This window comes from Aptenodytes forsteri, unplaced genomic scaffold (genome assembly GCF_000699145.1).
Source record: "Aptenodytes forsteri isolate BGI_AS27 unplaced genomic scaffold, ASM69914v1 Scaffold410, whole genome shotgun sequence".
NCBI lineage: Eukaryota > Metazoa > Chordata > Aves > Sphenisciformes > Spheniscidae > Aptenodytes > Aptenodytes forsteri.
Window position 1 is genome coordinate 928059 of NW_008793958.1, and position 14668 is coordinate 942726.

The window sequence follows — 14668 nt, forward strand, 5'->3', positions numbered from 1 at the left end:
CTGATCAAATGACGACAAGTGTCTCGTCTCGTGCTGTTCTGGAGGAGCGGAAGGTTCATGTCACCGGCTAACGCGCCAGTTCCTGCGGCACATTTCACAAACCGCAGTTAAAGAGGCAGCAGTAAGCCTGCATGACAAATGCAGCTACTCTTAATACAACACCTGTGCAGATGATGGTCACAGGATGCTTTAGCCTCCACCCTCTTGTCCACAGAAGGCTTGGCAGTATTGCACACCGTGCAGATGATGGTCACCCATCCTCCAGTTAGCCTCCACCCTCTAGTCCACAGAAGGCTTGGCAGTATTGCACACAGCGGAAGGCTCGCTCTCCCATTTATATACAGGTTTCCTTGCTTTTTCTCTACCAAAAAAAGCGTAAGCCTTTGTGCTCAAAGAGGAGTTCACTTCTCTTGCTTGAGCTAAGGACAGTGGCTGCTGGACACGCAAACACAGACCCACCTTCACGGACTGTGCGATTGCTACCACCAGCACACAAAGGAACAGCATGGAAGGAGCGACAGTAGAGATGACAGGGACCTTGGTGTCTTACGCTTACTTTTGTGTGATGAACATTGCAATCTGTAAAGCCGAGTAGGTGTTGATAAGAATTACAGTAAAGCTGATGCACACGGCTGGTTAGAAAACAGAGCAGTTCGCGGTGGTCCCACGGGGAAGTGGGGGGGGCTGTCATAAGCTCAGTCCTAGATATTGTCCAGTCGCAGTATTCCATCGGTGATCCGAATAGCGGCATATATTGTATGCTTACAAGAGCTGCAGACAAGGCCAGGCTTCAAGGTGCTCTAAATTCCTGACAAATCAAAGAAATGCTCCAAAACAAACAGGACACAGTTCAAGAGCGCGCAAACAAAACAGCACACTTCACAGGGGCACTCAGCTGCACAGATTCGCGATGCAGAACAAGAGGCTGTTACTAGTGGTTCTGCCAAAAACAGAATCTAAAGAGGGTTACAGAAAAATCGTAACATGAATCGGGGTCATACTGTTGCAAAACATACTGGAACGTGTGAACTGGCTCCGTACCTTAACGAATAAGGGGCTGTAGGACACGCTGCCTGCGAGAGCAGGGACAGGATGTTACAGTGCGTTAGAGCCCGACTCCACATTCCTACGCGCAAAGAGGAATTCTGCACATCGCTAATTCGGTTCCTCCATCTGGTACCAATCGAGATCTCTGCTGGAGCGCCAGGGCCAGTTACCAGCAACACTTTTCAAGAAGGCTGGGTACCAGACGGAGAGAACCAGGGGAAAGCAGGAGAAAAAGATCACAGCTCTCTTCAGTTTTTTCTCAACTAGTTTATTCGCTTTGCAGAAGACAAAGAACGAGGGCAGAAATTATAACCATCTTCAAATGAAAGACTGCTGCTGCAAAAAAAAGGTAATTAAGTTTTCTGTGACCTTACAGAAGACAAGCAGTAAGAGGCTTACAATAAGGCAGGGAGGTTTAACTAGATTTAGGGAAAAAAACCCCAAACTTTCCAACTGCTGTAAGAACAGCAAAGAACTGGAGCAAACCACTTGACAAGTTCATGATACTCCTGGTATTGAAAGTTTTAAATCAGATTAAACATTTGCCAGGAGTAGTTCCTTTCGAGAGGGAGCTGAAATAGGTGCTCTCTCAAAGCCCCTTCCAGATCAGTTTCCATGACTCTCTGTCGCCAGATACAGCCCACGGCCAGGCAAGGTGATTTTAGGTTATCAGCACTTTGTTATTTACGCTCCCGCACACCAAACAATCCCCGTTTAAAAGCTGCTTCCATTAACGTTCTGTGTGAACTTCATCCTGTACGTTGAAGTCTTATACCATGGAGTTTGACAGGCGTTTCCTTACCACCTCCGAATTCCACTACAAGGTTTGCATATTTTTTGAAAATCATTTATGGTCACCGATCAAAAGAAACAGCTAATAGCCAAGTACACAGTCCACAGTCCTGTGACAAATTTTATCTGATACAAAAAGGTCTTAAAGGTGACGAGTAAAAGTAATAAACGCGCTCCAAATTATACAACCCTGAGTATTCTAAACCAGTACTAATTCAGTTACAGAGACCTGATTTAAATTAATTCTACAGGTTAAAGGAAGACAACTACCTACACCCTGCTCGGCATATGCCAGCAGTAACGACACCGTAACTACTCATCTACAGAGAAAACACATTTATGTGCTAATGACTGGTGGTAACGAACAGCATAAACAAGCCACTGGAGAGCTGACCCAGACCTGTTTTCAAGGAGACCTGTAATATTACAAACTAATTGCCAAATTCTGTTCTAACCTCTGCTAAGGCTAAAAAAAAAAAAAAAAAAAATTAATTCTGGCACAGCCAGCCGGATTCCCTCCCCCCCATCACCATCAAGCTCTCACTGTGTTTGTGGAAGACCGGTCAGGGATGCGGGCATAGGTTGCAAAAACAACACGTATTTCTATGTATAAAATACAAGGATACTGGAGGAAGGAAATAAAATTAATCCATTTGGACTTAAATTCCTTCTCTCCCCTAATTACACACGTTTACTTTCATCGGTAGGTCACGCGGGTTATTAATGTGTCAGAACGCACACTGTTTTATAGACATTCTCTTTGCCCCCAAATCAAGTACTTTGGTAAAAATTGTCCCTTACAACTTACTTTGTTAAAGCATAGCTGATAACTTACTACAACTAAGGAAGATCAGCTAAAGTCATATATTATAACAAATGCTAAAACTGAACTCAAGTCCAATATAAAATGGCCAGAATAAGAAAAAAAAAAAAAGTCATATAAATAGTCGTATGTACACTTTGGTTACCAACTCTGCGGTTGACGGTACTACAGTGAGCTGTAACCTGACCGTCAGTGCAAGTCACCTGTCCAACTATTAAAAAGAAAAAACAAATATAAAAAAAAAAATCAGAATGCACCAAAAATAGTTAATGATCAGAATTATGCTGCTCTTCTCTAAACTGGAGAAGAGAATTTCAGCATCTCCCGGCTCACCAGCCACACTGGCAATGGTGTCTCACACGTTCCAGCAGCAAGAAAACGGTTCAAAACTCCCTGCCTGCTGAAGGCCCTGGCTAGCACCATTTCTGTGCCAATGACGTACGCTGGCTTGGCACTGCCATCCAACGCCATTTTGAGAGTAAAATCTTACTTGTAGTGCATACATGTGGCATGAACGTTTGATTCCCAACATGCAGATGGAAAATACAAAATAATAATAATAACAACAACAACAACAAAAAGTGCTACAGACATTCTAGAACAGAGGCAGATGCAGAAGTTCTGATGAATAAATGGGGTAGCCAAGAGGCGGGTCCGCAGCTTGCACAGTAAGGTTTCGCAGAAGAACGGGGTGTGCCTGGATGCTGTAACGTTCTTCATCATCATTTGTAGCATACAGCAGCTCCCAGGACAGATTTGCCCACTGACCTCGGACAGCTTCGTCATTAAGTTTTCCCACTTGTACTAACAGTTCCTGAAGAGTGAGGACTCGCCCAGTGTAAATTCCCTTTAAGAACAAACAGATCAAAGTGTTCAGTACGTTCTCCGAGAAGATACACAAGCATTTAGGTTACAAAGCACTAAATGAAGCTTTGGGGCTACATACTATGAATATCGTCCCTTTAAAAATGACAAAGTGTATAAACTAGTCTCCTTGGTTCAGTTCTTCCATCTAGGAAGATAGCCAGGAAATATTGCTGCATCTGAAGAACAACGCGGTGTGATTTTCAACAACAGCGATGTTGGCTCCTGTCTAGTACAAACATAAACTTTGGTTGCACAGCCTTCATGTTTTGGAACACAAAAAGAAAAAAAAGCAGTGGAAGAGAACCCCAAAGTTTGATCCTGCCTACCAGTCATTTTATTTCTTACCATGTTTGGATCGTGGCCCAGTGAAAAAAGGTATGGCTTTTCCTGAAGAACCGCTTGCTGCCACTCAAGATCTGATACCAGTCCGATGTACCAATCGTTTTCATATTCTTCCAGATAGTTAGCCAGCTCTTTGAAGTTCTCAACCGGACCCAGGCTTGCTTTGTCAACCATAAGTTTAAAAGTGTATCTGAAAGGTACAAAAAGCCATACAGTAAGCTGTGCAGCAAGAGACAGGAGGAAGAAAGCCTCAGCAAAAGACAGGAGGAAGACAGCTTCTTCAGGCTAGAAAAGGCAGAGAGGCACCATCGAATGTTACCGAGCGCTAGCGACTTTGTAAGCCACTGCTTGTCAGCTGAGTCACTGGAAGTTAGCATGGGTATGCTTTTAGCTCACCCAGATGTAAAACACATTAGCTTAAACATCTTTCATTCACCTCAAACGCTGTTACCGCCGCCTGATAATGGAAAGTGCCAAACATCTAACCCCATCACAATTCTCTTAGATTATGGGGACAACAACAATGGGTTGGTTTTTCCCCACTTAACGCGCTGGGTTTCCAGTGCTGGAGGCAGCTGCTGTGGGGAAGGGAAGAAGGAAGGAATCTCCGTATCACAGTCTTCGCTGCCTGGGGTTACAGGCAATATTTGTGGAGGAAGAAGCTACAAATATATTTAAATGATATGGTTTTAACACGAACTACTCTTAGTGAAGTGATACTTACTTTCAAAGCACAGGACTCTTTATATAATTTTTATAATCTGAAGGAATATTTTTCTTTTACCTGAATGCTTTTAATGCAAGTTGGAATAGCTCTGGTTTGCCAGTTAGCCAGTCCAAACCAACAGACCATGGAATACCACCAGTGTACGCTCTGAACACATGGCTCGGGGCAGGCACGGTGTTATCCAGTCCAAACAGACCAAAACAACACGACAATACTCCATGGATGTATAAGTCTTTCAAAGCTTTATCTTTCATAAGGTCTTCAAGTAAATTGGAAGGCTTTTCTTTCAGATGAAAGAAGTCCAGTTGACTCAAAATGAAATGGTACCACTCTTCTGGAAACCTCTGCCTCATTTCATTGACTTTGGAAGTAGGCACTGGGGCTGTTCTCCATTCTTCAGGGATGCTCAATAGCTCTGAGTAACAGCAACTAAATTCAACCCGAGGTAAAACTTCTTGCTGTTTCCCTTTGTCTACAGCAGGAAGCCCGAGCACAACAGCCCTGTATAATTTATCTTCTGGTGACATTTCTTGTGGGACGTCTTGGCTCCGTGTTTCTACAGATCCTGGAATAGGCAGATGTACTTTTGGTGTAGTTCCCAACTGCCCAGGTTCTTTTCTGTCTTTCAGTCTGCCACTGGGTTCAAGATCAAAAATGTCACTATCGTCAGTCCAGTCCTCAATTGTATCAACACTAAAGCTATCTTCTTCCCTCAGAGGCCTGGATCTTTCTACTGCACCGCTATGCGGATTTTCTGGAAGTGATCCTCCTTTGCTCTTGTCGGCATTGCCTGGGCTTTCCAATGTTTTTGATTTTTTGTAACAGTACTGGACAAGCATCCATACAAGCACTTTAATGAAATCATCTTTCAGATGCTTTAAATTCTCATGAGAGTCAATTATTCCAGATAACACACTTCTGGCATCGGAATACAGCCGCACAGGTAGAACAGTACAAGGAGTCAAAATGTGTCCAAAATGGTGATTAGGAGAGAGAATCTTTGCATGCTCCTGATGTTCAAAGGCCATTTCAAAAATTTCATCAACTCTGTGAGCTTCAGCAGCATGACAGGATGTTTCCTGCAATTCTAGTCCCTAAAGCATAAATGAAAACAATTGGGTTTTAGTCTTCACCAGTACATATCCTTAAATGCTAGCAAGCTGTTTTCTTGCAACAAAATTTTTCTGAACAAATAAAGATACGTTCCGTTGTCAATATTTCCACAACTGAATCTACAAATCTAACTAGAGATAAAGCACTCGCTGCAATATTAGACACAGATCAGTGTCTTAAAAAAAAATCTTTGCCTCATACAGATCTTATTAGCCAGCTCATTAAAGATGTCGTGTCACAAGCTAGATGATAAAAAAAATGTCACATCTGCTAAGCACATCAGTTGCAAGACTAGTTAATATAGCAATAACATCTTAACAAATTGACTGTAACATCAGGTAAATTAGTTATATTGCTGAACTGTTATACAGCAAAACATTTGCATGATTTCAAAACGTTAATATGTCAGTCCTTCGCATGCAGTTACCTTAATGTTAACACCACAGTAAGTAAAGCCTTTTTCTAGCACCAATATCCACATCAGTCTATCCTGAAAACGGCACAAGTAATGTGATCCAGGTAGAGAGAGACCTAGACAAGAAAAAAAAACAAAACAAAAACTATGGTATTACTGTAGTATGATAGCGATGAAAACCTTCTCTACGTGCCAACTGGGGAATTCAACTGCAAACACAAAATATTTTTGCATCAACATCAAAATCAGTTAAAACGGGCTAACTAGTACCCTAGAACCTTAAAGAAACTAGCTGCAAAGCTAGATCTTGAAATTGTAGTACTATCTTTGAAAAAGCTGTGGAAAACTGGGAAACCCTCACACAACGGCAGGACTCCAATATTCATACTGGACCAGGGTTAAGCAACCCCACCCTCAATTCCCTTTGTAGAGACGACTTTCATGATTAAAGATCATCTTTGGCTGCGTTTCCAACCACGCAGTTCCCACTGATGTCACCTGGAGATCTAAAATTCTTATGACTGCCGCATACATTAAAGAATCATCATCTAGCACATGAGTATCTTAATGGCCCTATTTGCTGTGGAGTACAAAGTTTATTTGTTATGGGAGAAATAAAAACGTAACTCAACAGGATTTGTTACCTACATCACCAGTTCCTAAATTGACCTGTCTGTGTTCCAGAATGATTAGAAAATATCCCTTAGGATGTGAAATCCAGAGTGTGAACGATTCTGCTCAAGTGTCAGCTTACCAATGACAATCACACCCATTTTACAGATACATAAATAGAGGCAGAGCAAGAGCACCTGCTCATCTTTGAGGAGTTGTGAATCAGTATCATACACATTGAACGCTAACAGTGGAAATCATCTGTAGTCTTTCTGAAATACCTCTGTCTCTCTCTGTGGGAATAAATCTGATCCCACTGTATTAAATTTGATATCACCAAAAATATAGCCACGCAAAATAAACTGGAACTTGAAAATCAAGTCCTGAACAACTTCAGATCACACACCAAAGTAATCAGTACTCAAAAATCCCACAATCTGGCTCTCACTGTAAATATTAGATGACACATGTCCAAAAAAAATGGTACTTTTTCTCTCTTCTACCTATTTCAATAAAAAGTGCAATACCAAACTTCCTACCAACTGGTGGTTATACTGTCTTTTAAGTTATAGCCTACTGTCAACTTCTCCAATACAATGGTGCCGGTCTTAAGCATGACATTTGCTGCCAGTTTATGACCTGCTTCTGCTGTCACTCACATCCAAGTGACCATTCACTTGCACAGAGAATTTTAGTTTTAGAATGTTGTAGGATGAAACCAGTGAAACCAACCATTAAGCTGTAGTTAAAATTTAAGTAACCTTTTCTATCCCACTGAGCTAATGAAGTGCATTTTCTTGCTAACATTTTGCAAAGGTTTTGATTCTTTTCTTGCTAGCTGTTAAAGCTACTAAAACTCCTTTACACAGAAAAAAGTATGGTTTTAAATTAAAATAGAGACACACAAAGTGGTACCTCTTCATTTTGAACTTATCTGAGAACACCACATTTTTTCTTGCTTGAAGACATTCATTCCCAGGTTTTCCCATTAAAGAAAAGACTTCCCCCCCCCGATATATAACAGATTTATATAATATGTATTTACATCTAAAATACATAGGCTGATGCAGTAGACAAACTGAAGCGTTTCTCTTCTTTAGAGGAAAATAGCTTCCTAGTTTTATTTTTTTAATACCTCTCTCTACACCCGTACTAAAAGTGCAGCAAATGTTTCCTAGTAAAGCACTTGCATATAGTCTTCAGAAAAGTGTGATTAAGGTTAACTTCCACTGTCTTCAAATATTAGTCCATTTTTTCTAGTCATAAGCCATTTTCTAAGAGGCTTATGTAAATATTTGCCTCTTGTCTAAGGGCAACAATCTTTTGATTATTTAGGTTACACAAAGACTGTTTCTTAAGAAAATGAGCTTCAATTTTATGAGTTATTCTGTCTCCAGCTGGGAAAAAGACTCTGCATTTCTTCACCTCTGTTTATATGATTCTGTGAAATACCCATCATGATGTCTTTCACAGGCTTTAAGACCACAAGTCCTGTTACAACCCTACCCTAACTGCCTGCACAAGATACGACATTTAGTCTTACCAACTGGTTCTGTTCTCAACTGTTTACTGCTAGTTAGGCTGTATCATGTATTTTACAAACATCCAGTCCGTATTCACCATACCTAATTAACGTAGCCAGATTAGCAAAGTCACCTTCTGGATCCTGAATAACGGGATTGATGCAGAGAAAGACACATACATACACAAGCACAAAGAGCAGTATGACACACCTCCTTCTCTCCACTGTCTGTCAAGAGAACTCCTCAATTTATTGCTTCCAATTAGGTGGGATGAATGCATACCATCCTTTTTTGTTCAGTATAAAAAGATTAGGATTGATACTGTTTCATCACCATTAGTTTCTCCTTATTTTAAAGATAACAAACCAGAATTATTTTTTTACAAGAATGTAACAAGTAGAGTTGTATGAGAAGGATAAAAGTAATCACTTTTTCCTCAGTTGAGCAATCTCTGAATATCAAGATTTAACCTACGCCGTGAAATGTGGTTTAAATCAGATGCTGTGATTCTCCTGTTCTCCAGAAAAATCATGTTTCCTAAAATATTTAGCTACATTCCTTCACAGTGTTGCTAGCGTACCTACCTAGGCTACCGGCTGCTAATGCAGACTGCAGAGCAACAGCCAGACTTGGAACCATCTGCTGGTAGTACACGGTATCGGAGCAAACGCACGCTGTAGCGCCCACAGGTCCTGGCCAGCTTCGGATAGGCCTAGGAAACCCAATCAAAAATACCGGTAGCGTGAAGAGCGGCAGCAAGGGAGAAGAAAGGAGCGCAGAGATGGCGACGAAGGTCAGCAGGATCGGGAGGAAAACGACATTGAGTGTGATTAAGGTGGCGGTAGATTTACGACGTTGTTTTTTCTCTGTCCACGATGTCAAAAGAATAGCTATGGCAAACTGCAACTTTGAGACAAACTGAAGCAGTCGATCCCGTAGGATACCAACCTGCAAGATACATACAACAAGCACGTTTATCTGTATGCTGTATCGTATCATATTCAGCACTGCCAAAGCTGCCTTATCTACAATGATTTTAAGAAAAGAAAGCGTGATTATCATTGACTGGTATTTGAGCGTATAAACTTAGTACACAGTTTTTTAGCTTCTGTTTGCTAGGTCCTGGACTCTGCAATTCTCTAATAGGGGAGAGCAAGGAAACAAAGACTTTAAGTGACAACTATCTGCTTCAATTTACATTATGACAATTACCAGCAAGAGTCTGATTCCTGTATCAAGGCTCCTGTTCCACCAGAGGTCTGGATTAAACACCAACATTTGTGCTATTGACACAACCACTATGTCCAGTAAGGCATTTTCTGTATTCTGCCAGACCTAAAATAGAGATATGTTAGACATACATTTAAAAATGTATTTATCTATCTCTGCTTTCATGACCTGGAATATTTCTTCCAAGTCACCTTCATACTTAAATCATGTAGACGAGAATTTCTTAGGCTAACATATTTAAAATTCAAATTACCATCCTAAATATTCTTGTGAATCCAATGCAAACAGACACAGAATGAAGATTTTGTAGCGAACGGTCTAGTGACAGGAACGCTATCATTGCAAACGGAGACACTGTAATTGAAATAAGAGAATCATTGATTTCCTTTCGAAAACATAATTAAAGTCTACAGAGGCAAGCAGTCTTATTGCAGAATGGAAATCTTGGTGTAAAAAGAGAACTCTTCCCTTCATTATTGCAAACTCCTCTTTGTATTACACTTCCGGGATATCAAACAGTGTATTTGCACTAATGGCCCAAGATGGCAAACATTTACGTCGATGCTTAGTTGTTACTTGCTATTACTTTTTTGTTGTTTGTTTGTTTTCCCAAGAGAAGGGGAATACTCAAATAAGTAAAAATAAACATGGGAATAGCACTCATCAATCCACTTCCCCAAACTGAGGCTTCTTTATAACATTAAATAATTGTGATCAAATTTTGGTTCCCCCAAAGTAGATACGTTTGTCCCTAACCTACCAGAAAGGAGACTGTTCCCTTTACTAGCAAGTTGGAAAAACCAAATATTTAGTCAGCTTGAAGACTCTCAACTCACTTTTGTTTCCGAGTTCCTTTTAAAAAATCTACAAGAGCCATTTTTCAAAAGTGAGTACTGATGTTATAACTAAAATCCTTTAAAAGGCCTTGCTTTCTGAACTGGACTTTTAGAAAGCTCAACTTTTTAGCTTTACCCCTAAAAAAGAAATAAATAAAAATCACTAATCACTTCCAAATACTCTGAAGCAGTAATTTTGACCTCAATGCACAATTTAGCAAAACATCAACAAATATTTCCAGCTACTTGGTTTTTCTTAGTTCATTCATAGAATCTTGCACATAGAGTAATTCTAGCGTTGTTTCAATCTTCCTACAAGCATCATCTAACAAACAACAGACAGTGCGTATTCCTACCTAGTGTTAGTAAAATCCTCCTGACAACACCAACTTTCATTAGCCTTCTTTGCTTCTCCATGAACACAGTCACAGTCCTGACATCCTTTGGATAAAAGGGGTTTCGGAAGACTCCAAACAAGTACACTCTCTGAATCTCTCTAAGAAGCCACATAATTATAAGTAATATGATCAGAATGTAACTCGCTATAGCCTGAGGACTGGCTTTGGAAAATGATGAAAAGCCTGCAAATTGATGCAGCAGGCTAACTTCTATGAGAGCAAATGTCAATACGGTCAAATAAAAAATAAATTCCCTCCACCCAAATTGTATTCTAAGACCTCTGTGCATATTTTTAGATTTGCTGGAGGCTAAATGGCTGATCATGGTGTGTTTGAAGGCAAACCCAATCTCGCTTAGGTTAAGACTCAGTATGAACCCAAATCCAGTCATGAAGAGGATCACACCGAGAGTGCTGGGAATGAAATACGATGCTATTGCTGTTCCAGCAGAAATGAGAAACATTACTAATAACCTGTGAAGGAGAAAATAAAAAAGATTTGCTTGAAAAGAAAAAGGTTATAAACAATATTGATATATTTTACAATTATATAAACAACATTTACTTTGTGTTACTTGACATAGGTGAACCTCCTAGTCCAAACTCCAACAGTTGTTCCATTCCCCATAGAAAAAGCGCGTCAAGCGGGGGCAGAATTCCCATTGCCCACAAGAACGGCAGAAAAAGAAATATGATGTGCAAAATCTGGTTTGTCTGTTCTAGAATGGCTGTGTTGACAGCAAACCTGGATAAAAGAAGAAATGTATTTGACTTCTGTGAAGGAAAGATAATTGATGTGTGGGAAGACTTTTTGTTTAACTACTACAGCAAATCCAGAAGTATAAACATTACATAGTCAATCCACAAAACCTCAACTAGTATCTTTTAAAAGGAAAAATAAGGACATACATTTATGCTTGGGGCAGTAATACACTAATTAGAACATCAGAACACAGGCTAATTTTTCATTCAAAAGATTTGAAGCCTTCAGATTATGCAGATGAATCGAGTGATGCAAGTATCCTAATTGTTTTGATACTGTTGTGATAATACACTCAAGAAATAGTTGTGCAAAAAGAAAGGTCCACAGGCTCTCAACCGTTTAACAAAAAAATGCTAAGTATTTTTTCAGCATTACAAAAGTGAAACTTTACGCAAGTACGAGACCCAAGATGCAAGCCTTAACACGGAAAGAACCGGCACGTTGCCTGTACACCAAGAGATACACTCTCTTTAGGAATATAAAATGTTATTTTCTACATAAAAGTATTAAAATCTTCCTGTAAAAAAACAAAGATCAGTATTAGAAATCTGCATAAATTCTAAGCCATATGTAGTTCACCAGCTAGCTAGTTAAGTTAAAGGTGGACTGCTAAGATATTTCATTTCTCTCTACTTCTTACCGAGTAAGTAAGTAAGCTTCAAAGGCATTTTGTCAGGAATTTAAAGAATGTCTTAATTTTCTCCTCAGGAATTTAGAGGAATTTGGGGTCCAAGACCACGAGTATAATTTTCGTATCATAATTGAAGAGGCAACTAGGGTATATCATTAACAAAGACATCTCCAAGTGCAAAACTAGTAAAATCAAACATGCTTTTTTTTTTTTTAATGCATTTGAAGTACCCCAACCATAAAATATGTACATGTGACAAAAGTGATATAAATATCACCCGACAGGGAGAAAGAATGCATAAAGTAAATCTAAAAGCATCTTGCTTTAAGAGAGTCTACAAATACTTTAGCTAAGACACTCATCTAAAAAGTGGAAATATAAAAGTCTCCTATTTGTAGACTGACATAGTTCTTTTGTATTACAAAAGCATTTAAAAATCCATGTGCAAAATCCATATAACAAAGATACAGTAACGTTCACATTTGCTTATCCACTCATAAAAACCAAATTTACGTCTTTTTTTGCGTGTAATTTATAACCCTCTGCAATCACTTTGCAGAGATTAAATTAGAAAATATTCCAGGACAAATCCTGGATATAAATCCAGTGCTCCTGAAGTTTGCAGTGTTTACATCTATGGCTCCAGATCAGGAAGATGTTTTTTGAAAACATACCCTTTAAAAGGATGTTGATGCAAATGCTCTTGTACAAAAATACTGAGATTGACACTAGAAGATAATTTTAGCTGTCCCTTACTTCGAAACTGCTCCTCCGAATTTACATGGAATGCTATAAAAATTTAACAACAACCTTTTATGCACAGTGTAGAGCATCAATTTTTACCATACACTCTTCTAGCTTCTTTCTTTGGAGTTCCTACAGTTGATTAAAATCTCAAAATAAATTTTCCTCAGAAGAATAATTTCATCTTTTTCATCAAAAATATACAGAATAACCGTTCCTTTTATTAGCTAAATGCCGTATTAGGTTTACCTGTGTGCAAGATCCACTGCAATAAAGACAAAAATATAGAAAGGTCTCATCAGAGCAGTGATTTCGTAAGTATCCAGTGCTTGGAAAGTAGCTGTTTCGGTAGCTGTATTTATGATTAACGAATACTCTCCTATACATATAGTCACCCATCCAAATACAAAGATCATAACAGTTCCTCCAATGTTGCTATACAGCAAGGTTATTCTGTCTGGCAGCAAATACCAAGTGCCCAACCCACACAATACCCCTGCCAGAAGGGAATGGAATACAGTGTTGATTATATACTTCTTGCCAGGAATAATAAATTTTACTGTCTCTGAACCTACACAGCTGGAAAATTCAAACTCATCTTCATCTGTTAGGGTATTCTGAATTTGCATTCTTTCTACTCTCACTGTTTTCTGTTTTGCATACAGATTTGTCATCTGAAGAATGAGTGCAGTAACAAACATCAGTCCTCCTGAAAGTGCTGCAGTATAATAGTCTTTCATAATGCCTAACTGGTACAAAAGTGTTCCTACTCCTCCCAAAACCCATGGCGTCAAGAAAAGAATAATCTGATTCACATATATGTAAGGAGGGGCACAATAGCCTAATTTAAACCGGGGACCTCCCAGCACAGTCTGTGGAAAGCGCTTCAAGAAGAACTCCTGTTTGTAATCATTCAGCAGAGGTACATCTGGACCCATTCTTATTATTCAGGAATGCTGGATGAATATCATTTTTCCTGTAAGAGAACAGAAAGAAAAAGACGGAAACATTACTGAATCTGGAACTCGGAACTTAGCCAGGGAATTCTTTTGCCCTATTTTCATTTACCAAGTTATATTGGAATTCTGACATATTAGTGTTAGTAGACATCATCCTAAAGCACCCACAGAATCTGCTAGAATACGACTACTAAGCAAACACCTAAAATGGAAAAAGACTACCTATTTTAAAATAAAGAATACGTTCATGATCTGAAGCTTTAGGCAGCAAATAAAACATATAATCTGTTCTTGGGAGATGATAAAACCAACTCATCTCCGCACCAGAACACCTTCCTAAACCCAAAATTTTTTCCATCCGGTCTGATTCCAATCACGTCTTGCCACAGACCTCTAATTCCAATTAATCCTGTTAAGGATTTCCATGTACAAACAGAAGAGTCAGTGATTTCAGTGAATAGCCACATAAGCACAAGGATACAGTCACACCGAGTTCCCTGTAAAAATCAAAGCCTTATGAAATAAACTATCTTTAAAAAAAATAGTAGAAGCATTAAAAACTGTTTTCCACATCAGCATTTTCACTGTCCTCCCTACACAGCCTAGTTGCAGAACAGGCACTGTACTAAGCACTACACAAGGCATAAAATAAACAGTTCACTTTTTGCTTCCTAAAACAGAAAATAAAAAAAAATAAACACAATACTTGTGAGTTGTAGCAGAATCGGCATATATTCTTCTGTATGTCAATGGAGAAAGCTGAAAAAAGGAAAAAAGATACCTGTAAACATTCAGAGTGAATCATCACATAGAAATCAGATATGAATACCTATTTAGAGAGGATCAG

The 14668-nt window shown here is 39.2% G+C and overlaps 1 protein-coding gene across 1 annotated transcript; it reads right to left on the reverse strand.

Annotated features, from left to right (window-relative positions):
* Window positions 1-1000: 1000 nt before the first annotated feature.
* On the reverse strand, window positions 1001-13833 carry PCNX4 (pecanex homolog 4 (Drosophila)). Its single transcript, XM_019473493.1, has 10 exons — window positions 13112-13833; window positions 11290-11469; window positions 10684-11198; window positions 9745-9845; window positions 9474-9596; window positions 8846-9209; window positions 6139-6242; window positions 4656-5692; window positions 3875-4061; window positions 1001-3509 (listed from the first exon to the last, which is right to left on the reverse strand). The coding sequence occupies exons 1-10, from the start codon at window positions 13798-13800 to the stop codon at window positions 3258-3260; spliced, it is 3552 nt and encodes a 1183-aa protein (XP_019329038.1). The 5' UTR covers window positions 13801-13833; the 3' UTR covers window positions 1001-3257.
* Between the last annotated feature and the right edge of the window lie 835 nt (window positions 13834-14668).